This window comes from Papaver somniferum, chromosome 1 (assembly GCF_003573695.1).
Source record: "Papaver somniferum cultivar HN1 chromosome 1, ASM357369v1, whole genome shotgun sequence".
NCBI classification, from domain to species: domain Eukaryota; kingdom Viridiplantae; phylum Streptophyta; class Magnoliopsida; order Ranunculales; family Papaveraceae; genus Papaver; species Papaver somniferum.
The window spans coordinates 77,166,441-77,178,470 of NC_039358.1; the positions used below are offsets into that span (position 1 = coordinate 77,166,441).

Genomic DNA, 12,030 nt, shown 5'->3' on the forward strand with positions numbered 1-12,030 from the left:
TGATCAAAAACTGGGGTTTCCATTGGAAAGGCTACTGAGTTCGTGAATCAAAAATTGGGGAAAACTTCCATAGACAAAAAGCTCGTTCAAACATGCACTTTAACTTTAAGATAGGATAAAACAGGAGTACAACTTTAACTAAACAAACATACCCATTCTAAAGATAATACACTAACATAAGACAAGCTCCAAAAACTGGATTTGTCTTTCCAACTATTCCAAAAATCCCGACAGCTAACCCACACACACATCCTAGAAGGAAATAAAATGTCCTCCTTCATTTAATCACCGTCTCATTCCTCGTCCACGTCCACGACCTCGACCCATAGCGCTTGCAGCAGCGTCTCCTTGTGCACTCTCAGACTGACATAGACAAAAAAAATTGACAACGGTGAATTACAAACTAACAGCTAAAAAAATTCAACAAATATCTCGTCCATTACAAGTTATTAAACACAATAAAGTTGGATCCTTCAGAAAATACTTATTTGCAATATACAATAACTGATCGGAAAATCCAATTACCTTGGGATTTTTGACTGTCTCGTCAATACTTAGAACAAGGCAAGCTGCCTCAGTTGCAGCATTGATAGCATTTATCTGAACATATAACTAAAAATTAGATCCCATGTTGCCAGTGGACTACTGTCAAAGATATATGAAAGAGGTGAAAAAAAAATAGAGAATGACAATGACCTTCACAACTGCAGGCTCCCATACAAAGTTAGCATATGAATCTACAATGCCACCTGTGTTGATGTCCACTCCGTAAAGGGAACCTTCACCTGCAATTAACCCCTTTCATGCATTAGAAATAGCAGATACCTGGCCACCTTAGTTCTAACGAAAACCAGAATGGCCATAGAGCAACCTAATGATTAGAGAATTTTAAACCACTGCATTCTGCTGAATATCAGATAACATATATGAAGCACATTTCTAGTTGGGAATATCAGGCTCACGCCATAAAATTTCTAGCATTTGTTTCCCTTCCTACACTATCATAGAGTCATGATGAAACGGCAATAGAAAACACTAACCAGATGGAAGTGCATGTTTCTGTCTGAGTTTGTTCAACACGTCAGTGGCATCAAATCCAGCATTATCACAGAGCTGCCTTGGTATTACCTACAAGGACGTCAGGTGAGGAATGGAGTTAATGCTTAAAATATTAACAATAACTATCACAGCAAACAGTTGGAGAACAGCAAAAGAAAGATACAAAAAAAGCTCATATCACCAAGACAGGAGTTAGCAGAGCTTGTTAGCTTTAATTTCTCACTGCTTCTTATAACCAAGTATTTCAATTTTCATGAGAGACACCATGAACTTTTTACGATGGCTTAATGCGAACAAATCATAGAAGCTCCAATGCAACTACTGCTAGGTTTTCGGCTTCCTCATATAGAGGCGGCAGGTTATGTGAAGTTAAACAGAAGTGTAGTTGTTACCTGTATATTAAGTCCGCCGTGTTTAAGACTCGGGATAGGCTAGTACAAAGGAGTCTAAGTTCAATTAGATGTTATATTGTCCGGTGACTGAGTTTTCTACCACTAAGATAATGCAAAACATCTATTAGTTGTGACTATCCTGGTTCAAAAAGCTGCTCAGGACACTGGACCAGTATTCAACGAAGTGATGGACCTTATGGTCCTTATCAGCCAAAGAATAAATCGGACGCCCGAAACCATCTCTTACGCTATGTCCTAACCGCCAAACAAAGACCATTGTTATCTAATTTTCGAATGTAGAATTCCTTTGCAAGTCAATAATGTGTGCTGGTACTACAGCCAACCACACATGCAAGTATGTATTGTTTACACAGACAATGGTAAGATGAAAGCTATGTGGGAGAACTCAGACCAGAATAAAGAAAATCACTGAATTAAGGGAATTTAAAAAAAAAAAAAAAAAAAAAAAAAAAAAAAAAAAGGAATGAATGAATGAATGAATAATAGCAATATATCTCTTACCTCAAGTGCTTTGGCATAAGAATTAATAAACAGCTGAGACTTCCCAGCTATTGTTCGTGCATGCTGCCTCAAGTACCGGCTTATCTCCATCTGCCACACGAAAATAAAGGTTTAGTCCACATATCAAAACCTTACATAAAAGCTACTCATTTTAGCTTCACATGGGAATATAACTGACATCGATTGCACCGCCACCAGCAACAACAGTAGAGTTCTTCATGGCTCTTCTGACTATCATAATGGCGTCATGCAAACTTCGTTCAGCTTCCTCGATAAACTGAAATATAAGCAAATAGGTTCCAGTTAGATTGCTAACTTATAAGTAGTAATGGACATCAGTGTATTTTATGTACCTGATCAGCTCCTCCGCGAAGAACAATAGTTGCTGTCAGACCTGATGGGCATCCACTGAAGATATTAAAGCGCTCATTTCCAACTTGTTTTTCCTCAAAAACCTCACAGGTTCCAAGAATCTGCACACCAAAATATCTTGTTCTAGTGAGAAATCAACTAAAGAGGAAAAGTGGGAAAAGGTCCTCAGTTAAATGACAGGCAACAAGGTAAACAGCCAATGAGAAGTTTTATGGGAGGAACAGTGAATATAATATAAAACATTTGGTTTCCAAAATGAAGAAAGTGCTACTACGTGCTATGCAGGGGGCAAAAAAAAAAAGATGAACCTCATCAATGACGTTGTTAACTGATGTCTGAACCATTGCCCCAGTGGCTGCAGAAACCCGTTGCAAATCCTCTTCTGTAACACGACCAGCGCAGAAAATATCTCTATCTGCAAAATACTGCGCAAACACCATCCAAATAGTGGAGCTGAATAATCTATTACTACATTTTATAAACCCACAAAAGATAACAAGAAGAAAGAAAGTTACGATATACATATTACTGGGGTAAATTGTCAAAATTCTCATCAGAGAAAGTGTTTAGCACATGAATCATATTCCCATCTTCTGTTTCTTAGGATCGACAACATGAGAAATCACCATTTCTGAAATAATATTCTGACGTGCTACAGACACTAATGTCCTAGAAAGGCAATTTACAGAGAAGGGAAATAGCGATTTATCATCTCTTTTGGTTTCAAAATAATGTTACCGAAACATGAGTGGATCTGCTTAACAACCTTCGTATTGGAGTTTGAGGATTTCTAAAGGGTATGAAGATATGAACGGAAGACTTCACAGACAGATACCTGAGTTGCTAGATCACCAATAGCCAACCGTGATAGAACAATTTTGGCACCACTTTGGGCACACTTATCCAACTTGTCGTATATGATGTTCCACTCAGCATCAACAATTGATTGATACTGTAAAGGATCAGAAAGTCTGCCAAGAAAGAAAGAAAAATCAGCCAATTAGCAAAAACTACTTCATGCGTCCAACAGACAAAACAGGAAACTACTTGCACCAATCATAACCTGATCTCGGCATTCTCTTTCTCTGACTTCAATTCAAGTTCAATGTTGAGTATGAGTATCTTTGGATTCGAAAACTGCTTTGGTTGCTGCTCAAAACCAGCATACGAGAATGTCTTCTTAAATGCAACACCGTTTACAAGAAAAGAATCACGCATTGTACCTCCTGGAACCTACATGCCAACCAGAATTCTTGGTGTTTAGAAAATAATGCAACTAAGACTGCACAACGAAGTAACTGTTTACGACTTATGCATCCAAAAAATGTGTACAAAGGAGCTTTACCTTCTTGATACCAATTAGATTGAGTCTATCATCATTGCCGATGGCAGTGACAGCATCTACAACCATAGTTGAAAAGAACTCCTTTTCTCCACCAATGAGCTTTGAGGAAAGTGTTGTGGAAGCACATTTAGCCAATAACAACTTCTTTTCTTCCATACTTTTACCTTCAATGCTCACAGCAAGGTCTTTGATTTTCTCAATCGCCTGACACATAAATTGTAGCATTAAATCTCCAAAATATATTTTATTCTTACATCACTATCAAGGGAAACAATTGAGTCCAGAATGCACACCAAGTCGGCAGCAATTCGGAAACTCCTTATGAGATTTCTTGGATGAACTCCGTCCTCAATGAAAGGTTTAGCTTCTTTTAAGAACTCCCCGCAAAGAAGCACTACGGTTGTGGTTCCATCACCAACCTGCACAAGGCAACCAATAATGAAGGATAAACCATCCCACTTAACAGGCAATCCTATGTTTTGCATTGCATCAGCTCTTCTAGTAGGAACAAAGAAATATTATAACAAAGATAACATTAAGAAAAACCAAGTATAAATACATTCACCAGTGGTGAACCAACTTAATATCCATTATCAGCATAAAATGCAAGTTTCTTGTATACCAGAACAATAAAAACATTTATGTTAAAAATAATCCAAACATTTATATAACCTCCTGAACTAAAAGGAATTACTAGTTAAAAATTAAAATACACAGTTCGTGTTAGTTTCATTCATAGTAAAACACATACCAAGTTAGGGTTCTTCTCGCTAAGATCAGCAGAAAGTTCATATCAAACAATCAATTTAACCTAACTGAACATAACCAACTTCAAAAACCGGATCCATTTGAAATACATTACTTCCTAACTACTAAACTTCGTATTCTTGAGTTAAAACAAAATTAGGGTTTTTCAAAGGGATTAGCAGTGTACCTCAGAATCTTGAGATTTAGCGATATCAACAAGGATTTTAGCAGCTGGGTGTACTATATCAAGTAGTTTCATAATAGTAGCACCATCATTAGATATGGTAGTATTACCCTTATCATCATGAATAAGTTTATCCATTCCTCTTGGACCTAAAGTTGTTCTAACCACATCTGCAACAGCAGTACACGCATTGATGTTACTAATTAGTTGCGCTTTCCCTTGTGATGTATCCGTTCCTTCTTTCAATAATATGATCTGCGGTTGCTGCAGTTCACAAAAACAACAACAAAAAACACAGAGATTCAGTCAGTAAGTTAGGGTTTCATTAATCGAAATCAGTGAAGATGTAAAGAGTGAAAGAGAGAGTGACTAGTACCATCATGTTCGACATTTTTGTTAGATCGAAGATCCAAGATTTGAGAAGTATGAACTAGGGATTATATAGTTGCAGGCGGAAGGGTTTTAGTTGAGGCTTTTTCGGAGAGAAGAAGGCTCTGGAAAATGTTCTACGGAGTGTGTAGTTCTCGTTTTCAAAGTGGCCAACAAATGCCCTAAAATGACTCGAGTTACTAAATCGTGTATTTTGTGAATCGGTGACTCATTTGTGGTACAGCTTCTGCCCTTGCCTTGCCGGACATAATAATGGTTGACCAAGTGTTCTAATTTCGTACCATAAGCAAAAGTTGTTCCACTTCTAAGCAGAAAGTCAGAAGTAAATAGCGCGTTTGGATATCAGAATCGGAAGTTAGAAGCAGAAATCAGAAATAAAATTGTTTTGTTTCATAAAAGGTAGACTTTTCTGCTTCTAAAAATCATTCTGAAACGATATTGCCAAACTGACTTCTGATTTTCGACTTTCAAAAGTCCAAATTCTAAATATACATCCAAGCATCCTAAAAACTAGTATTTTGTTTCATAAAAGACTAACTTTTCACTTTTAAAAGTTTCTTTAAAATTCTTTATCCAAGCTGCTTTTTAAAATTCTTTATCCAAGCCGCTGACTTCTTACTTTTCGATTTATAGAAATCAAAACAGCTTTGGATTTATTTATTTTTGGTACTATCATAGTTACCATTTTTGGACATTTGGAAGTGACTCATTAAGTCATGACCAATATTATCAGCTCTAATGAAATATTAGCACGTATAATCAGCAATTAGCCGAACCATCCACCAGTCACAATGCATGCCATATTGGCAGCAAGAATCCTCCCTTCCTCCCTCCCATAAGTTAGATGGACAGAGAAGGAATCTCAACAGAAAACTTTTTTCTTTGTTTACATCAAGATCACCGTCTTTGTTTCTCTATTAAAAAGAATTCAAACCTCTTCTTTCTCGCGTTAATTTTGTACATGAAGAAATTGTGATTTAACTTACTTGGCTACAAGTATTTCTAGGGAGAGTAAAAGAGTGTTAATAATAAACAAAACATTTCTTCACAACTTAGCCGAATTTCACTCTCACCCATTCAAATTCCTCTCTACTCATCAACAATGATACCCCAGATTTTTCTTTCTCATGAATCATGATCCTTACTCTTCACTCTTTAAAGTTTTTACTTACACCAATGAATCTTTCCTCTTTTTATTTTTCTTTGCTCTTGTTAATAAATTTTGTTTAGATTTTGTTTAATTAGCAATTAATTTTGGTTTTTCTCAAATTGATTGCAAGTAATTTTAAGTTGCTAATTATTATTACTTGCAAGAGAGGAGAGGAGAGGGGAAAAAAAACATGCATCGATTAGGAGTGAAAAGTAACTTGAGAGATTCCGGTTCGGAGATAGCGAAACTAAGGTTTGGAGGTGGTGGTGGTGGTCGTGTGGAGGAAGCACCACCAGCTTGTCCAAAACCTCGCAGGCTGGGTGCTGGTTTGCCAGATTTTCTAAAACTTCATAAATGTACCAAACACAGGTTAGATTTAACAATTTCTGAAAATTATTGGTTTTATATTTTGGGAAAATATAAAAATGAGTTTAAGTTGAATTTTTGGGGGAGGTAGAGAGTTCTTGGTTGGATGATCTGATGAGTAATTTAAGAAGTCGGTGTTTGTGAAACAGCCAAGTGAGTACAGATGGAAGAAGTGAAATTCTCAATATGATAGCTTCTGCGAACAAGGTATATACTAGTTTATATATATATATATTAGTGCTTATTTCCAAGAACTTCCTGTGAACTCAATGGATTTTTTTAAATAACAAATAAATTATGTGTGAAATAAACATTTTGATTAATTACGGTTGTGAAATGTTTGGCCTTGCGATGTGGAAAACTTCTATGCATATGAGATCCAGGCCAGAAGGTATGATTAGCTTTCAAATGACCAATATTTTGTTGTTTTAATATTTCTTTAGGCCAAAAGAAGTTGTAGAATTTGTTGCTCGCCCACTCTCTTTTCGAGAACGGAAGTATCCTGGAAAAGAAAATTGAGTCATTACATGTAACCGGGCAGAGGGATGTAGCTTGTGGAAGATAATGCTATCTGGCGAGCCCTCTTGGGAACATGCTGCCAATCTATGTTTTCTTGTTTCTTGCCAAATAATTTGTTACTCCTGATTGCCATCTTTGACAATCGGAGATAAATAACAAAATGTTATCTTTAGCAATGTCATTCTGATCACGTTTTAAGATAAATGTCAGATTTAACTAGTGGATGCTCCAAACAGATATGCTATACTCTTACTCGTAATTTGTATTGCATTATAACATTGATAAGCAGTTGAAAATGTATCATGCTAAAAACAGTTGTTTTTCTTCTGATGATAGGTTGAGGAAACCATAGAATCAGGGTGTACTGGGTGCTCACAGTTGTGTTATGTTGGATCACCTCCGAGTAGATCAGATAATCCATTGGTTCACGACGTCGAGTTCATTCATCAGATGGAACTTCTATCACCATTTACACGGTCAAAGTTGTCAGACAGATTTGGCATAACGTCCGTTTCTCCGTCTTAGTATCTTGCTCCTTGTGTAAAAAAAAAAAAATGGATACCACGATAACATGACTAAACGCCAGCAGTTTCAATTGAGCCTTTCATTTTTCTCGTTAATCCTGTGTAGCATGTGAATCTTCGTCGTAGTTATTAGTAATATTGAGAACCGAGTTCCTCACAAATTTTTTTGGTGCAATTTTGTAAATATTATGCCCAAAATGACCCTTTTGTATATATATACATTCTGTTGTTTATGATATGTATTACGGAATAATATGTGTTTTTCTATTTTATTAGATAAAAGAGAAAAAAATTATGGAAAATGCTATTCAACTACCTATTCTCCACCTTCCTATTCATCTCCCTATAATCTAAGTCCCACATCTGTATCGAGATCCGCATTTAGGTTCAGGTGGGGTTCACCATTCCCCTAATGTGGAGTTTAGATTGTAGGGAGGCGTAGTGATCTACACTATAATAAGTTAAATTAGGGTTCAATCCTATATGATCTACACTGTAGAGATTGAGAAAATAAACCTCAGAGAGGCACAGAAATAAACTCTAAAACAATCTTTCACTGTTTACAGGGAAAGAATAAAAGAGAACGAGTGGTCTGGTCACACGATCCAGACACACGTACAGATGTTCAACTAAAAACATTCAATACAATGATAAGGGCACCCTCTATGTAGCTTAGTCAGACAAGGGTTATGACAATGCCCACTCCTACATCGTATCCTTGTCCTCAAGGATGAACTTAGGGAAATAAGATCTGATGAAAGCTGTGTCTTCCCATGTAGCATCCCCATCAGCAATGTGTGACCATTGGACCTGCACCTGTGGAACATGTTGGCGGCCCTTGATAAGAACACGAGAACTCAAAACTTTAACAGGCTTGACTTTGAATAAACCTTCTTTGTCCATGGTGGGGAGCATTGTCTGTGGAAGAAGTCCTTGGCCAAGTTTCTTCTTTAATTGTGATACGTGGAAAACTGGATGAATCCGAGATAAACAGGCAACTCAAGTCGATAAACAACAGTTCCAACTCTTTATAGTACCTTGTGTTAGAGCATTGCTCGGTCGAACTCACATGCGTTGCTATCTCAAGCATGTTTGTCAATGTTAGTGATCAAAACTATAAGTCTTGATTTATAGTCTACTATAACTAAGTCTCGGACTAGGATAAAAAGTGTAGTTGAGCTCAAGAACTTTATGGAAATCATCATACAAGACGAAGGACTACTACTCAAGGAACGGTGGATCTTCATCGACTAAAAGTGATACGGCACAGCGGAAACGATTTAGAATAAACCGACACGCGGAGAATCCACTCTGGTAAATAGGAACCAATAATGATTAACAACTCCAATCCAGGAGCAAAAGTAACGATAAACGATCAAGACGATGATCAATCTCTCAAAGAGAAGTAACTAGTTTTAACCCAAATGGTATTTTCATTAAACGAGCTCGCAAGCTAATTACAAAAATAAAGGAAATGGCTATTTATAGCCTCCAAACATTAAACCTAGAATATTCTTAAGGAATATATTATCCTCATAAAATAAGATAAATCTAATAAACAAACTAATTAACCTAATAATTAAAATACCAAAACTAACGAATATCCAAGATTTAGCCAAATCTTGGAATATATGAGACTTGCCAAAATACTCTTAATATCTTACCACCTGATAAGGCACAACGGAAGCAATTGAATAACAACTGACCACGCGGAGAATCCACTCCCGTAATTAACTGATAAGATCTCCAATCCAAGAGAAACAAACTAAATTGATAAACCAATCAATGATAAACACTCTGAAAGAGTTAGACGACAACTTTGATAAACTTATGTTTAATAGAAATGAGCTAAAACCAAGCTGAAAATAAAATGACGAAGTCTAGGGCTTTATAAAACCCTCCCGACCTAGTAAACAGGAAATAAAAGACTCTTAAGATAATAAACGAAAACAAACACGCCCTTCATGCAATACGTCCTGTATCAGGCTCCCCGACTGCGAAAAGACTCGACCTCGAGTCAGTATCAGCGTATACAGGCCCCTCTGGAAAATATCGATAAATATCCGACACGTTAAAAGTGTTAGAAATGTTCATGTCACCAGGCAATTCAACCACCTATGCATTGTCATTGATCTTCCGTGTGATGCGAACTGGTCCATATTTCTTATGCTTGAGCTTGCCATAAGTCCCTACAGGAAAACGGTTCCTTCGAAGGTGCACCATCACTAGATCACCCACTTCAAATGCCTGAATTCTCCGGTGTTTATCCACTCGAGCCTTATAAACTTCATTAGCCTTTTGTAGATGTTCAGTCACCTCTTTATGAATCTGTGATACCCTCTCAGCCAAGTGTTCAGCAGCAACATTTTTGTTAGGCACATCAGGAAGGGACGCTAAGTCCAGGGAGAGCTTGGGTACCTTGGTATAAACCACTTCAAATGGCGTTTTCCCAGTAGATGAATTTTTCATGCTATTATAAGCAAATTCCATTTGAGGAAGATTTACATCCCATAGCTTAGGCTTCTCTGCGCAAAGACACCTTAGCATATTACCCAACGTTCTGTTAGTGACTTCAGTCTGACCATCGGTTTGTGGGTGGCAGGTACTACTGAATTTTAGATTTGTTCCTAGTCGTCTCCACAAGAATCCCCAAAAGTGGCTGGTAAATTTCGTATCCCTATCAGAAACAATAGTCTTTGGCATACCGTGTAGGCGAATAACTTCTCGAAAAAACAATCCCGCTACTCCCGAAGCATCGTCGGTTTTCCTACAAGCAATAAAATGCGACATCTTGGAAAATCTATCGACTACGACCAGTATTGAGTCCTTACCTCGTTGTGTACGTGGCAGTCCCAAAACGAAATCCATCGACAAATCTTCCCAAATATTTTCTGGAATAGGTAGCGGCATGTATAATCCAGTATTTTGAGCACGACCTTTGCTTGTTTGACATATGTAGCATCTCTCCACAATTTTGCCCACATCACGTCGGAGTTGAGGCCAGAAATAACGATCGGACACTAAGATTTCCACCATGTAACTCTTGTATTACCGCTTCACGGAGTGATGTCCGTGGTAAGCATAACTGGTTTCCTTTGAACAAATATCCATCTTGTGTATGATAGTCCAGTTTTGGACGTCCCTGTTCACAAGCTCCCCATATTTCCCCAAAGTCAGGGTCACCTTCATAACACTCATTCACAACTTCAAACCCAACCAATTCAATTTTAAGTTCAGTAAGTAAGGTAGCTCTTCTGCTCAGTGCGTCAGCTACTTTATTTTGAGTGCCTGACTTGTGCTTCAAATTGAACGTGAATTTTTGGATAAAAGTAACCCACCTAGCATGCATGGGATTGACATTCTTTTGGGTGCTTAAATATTTAAGAGCTTGATGATCACTGTAGAGTATAAATTCTCTATGCATCAAATAATGCTCCTAATGCTTCAAAGCCCTCACCACTGCGTAAAATTCTGATTCGTATACGGTCCACCGTTGTCGTGACTCCCCCAACTTCTCACTCATGTACTCTATTGGTTTCCCTTCTTGTGACAGTACTGCACCAATGCCCCTCATCGATGCATCGCAGTCAACCTCAAACAACTTTGAAAAATCCGGTAACGCCAATACGGGTGCGGTACATAATTTTTCTTTGATCAACTAGAAACTCTTTTCTTGCTCTTCACCCCAAATAAACCGCCCCTTTTTGAGACAGTCCGTGATAGGAGCAGTAATAGCACTAAAATTGCGAATGAACCTTCTATAGAATGTTGCCAAACCTTGGAAGCTACGGATATCAGTTGGTGTCTTTGGAGTAGGCCACTCACGGATTGCACGCACCTTTTCTTCATCAACTCGTATTCCATCAGCTCCCACAAAAAACCCCAGAAATAAGATGCTCTTCATCATAAAACTGCACTTCTTAATATTCATATACAGTTTATTTTCTCGCAACGCTTCCATGACAGATCTCAAATGTTCTAGATGCTCAGCCTCTGACTTGCTATAGACTAAGATATCGTCAAAATAGACCACAACAAATTTGTCTTGAAATGGCTTGAGAACCTAGTTCATCATCCGCATAAAGGTACTAGGTGCATTCGACATTCCAAATGGCATCACCAACCATTCATACAACCCCTCTTTTGTCTTGAATGCAGTCTTCCATTCATCCCCTTCTCGTATTCGAATTTGGTGGTAACCGTTCTTCAAATCGATTTTAGAAAACATTGTCGCTCCGGCTAATTGATCTAGCAGATCCTCAAGGCGAGGAATAGGGAAGCCATATTTAATAGTGATTTTATTAATGGCTCGGCTGTCAATACACATTCTCCAACTTCCATCCTTTTTAGGAACTAATAGAGCCGGTACTGCACAAGGACTCATGTTGTCCCTAATAACCCCCTTCTTCAATAATTCTTCAACCTGTTTATGAAGTATCTCATGCTCTTGTGGACTCATC

The 12,030-nt window shown here is 37.7% G+C and overlaps 2 protein-coding genes across 2 annotated transcripts; one reads left to right on the forward strand and one right to left on the reverse strand.

Annotated features, from left to right (window-relative positions):
• On the reverse strand, positions 1-5,159 carry LOC113291344 (T-complex protein 1 subunit eta-like). Its single transcript, XM_026540892.1, has 14 exons — positions 4,998-5,159; positions 4,625-4,885; positions 3,984-4,109; positions 3,691-3,894; positions 3,409-3,578; positions 3,181-3,316; positions 2,654-2,770; positions 2,327-2,446; positions 2,152-2,250; positions 1,974-2,063; positions 1,041-1,128; positions 697-785; positions 526-600; positions 1-363 (listed from the first exon to the last, which is right to left on the reverse strand). The coding sequence occupies exons 1-14, from the start codon at positions 5,010-5,012 to the stop codon at positions 286-288; spliced, it is 1,668 nt and encodes a 555-aa protein (XP_026396677.1). The 5' UTR covers positions 5,013-5,159; the 3' UTR covers positions 1-285.
• A 764-nt stretch (positions 5,160-5,923) lies between these two features.
• Positions 5,924-7,837, forward strand: LOC113330527. The gene is made up of 3 exons (XM_026577333.1): positions 5,924-6,530; positions 6,677-6,734; positions 7,383-7,837. Exons 1-3 carry the CDS (start codon positions 6,352-6,354, stop codon positions 7,569-7,571), a joined length of 426 nt encoding a protein of 141 aa, XP_026433118.1. The 5' UTR covers positions 5,924-6,351; the 3' UTR covers positions 7,572-7,837.
• Positions 7,838-12,030: the final 4,193 nt, after the last annotated feature.

Bases quoted from the DNA above. Each gene is read 5' to 3' on its own strand.
- LOC113291344 (XM_026540892.1), bottom strand. The intron at 2,447-2,653 runs GTTCATCTTTTT...TTTGGTGTGCAG, and splicing joins TTAACAACGTCATTGATGAG to ATTCTTGGAACCTGTGAGGT. The intron at 2,251-2,326 runs GTACATAAAATA...CTTATATTTCAG, and splicing joins TTCGCGGAGGAGCTGATCAG to TTTATCGAGGAAGCTGAACG.
- LOC113330527 (XM_026577333.1), top strand. From the start codon at position 6,352: ATGCATCGATTAGGAGTGAAAAGTAACTTGAGAGATTCCGGTTCGGAG. The intron at 6,531-6,676 runs GTTAGATTTAAC...TTTGTGAAACAG, and splicing joins CATAAATGTACCAAACACAG to CCAAGTGAGTACAGATGGAA. The intron at 6,735-7,382 runs GTATATACTAGT...TTCTGATGATAG, and splicing joins TGATAGCTTCTGCGAACAAG to GTTGAGGAAACCATAGAATC.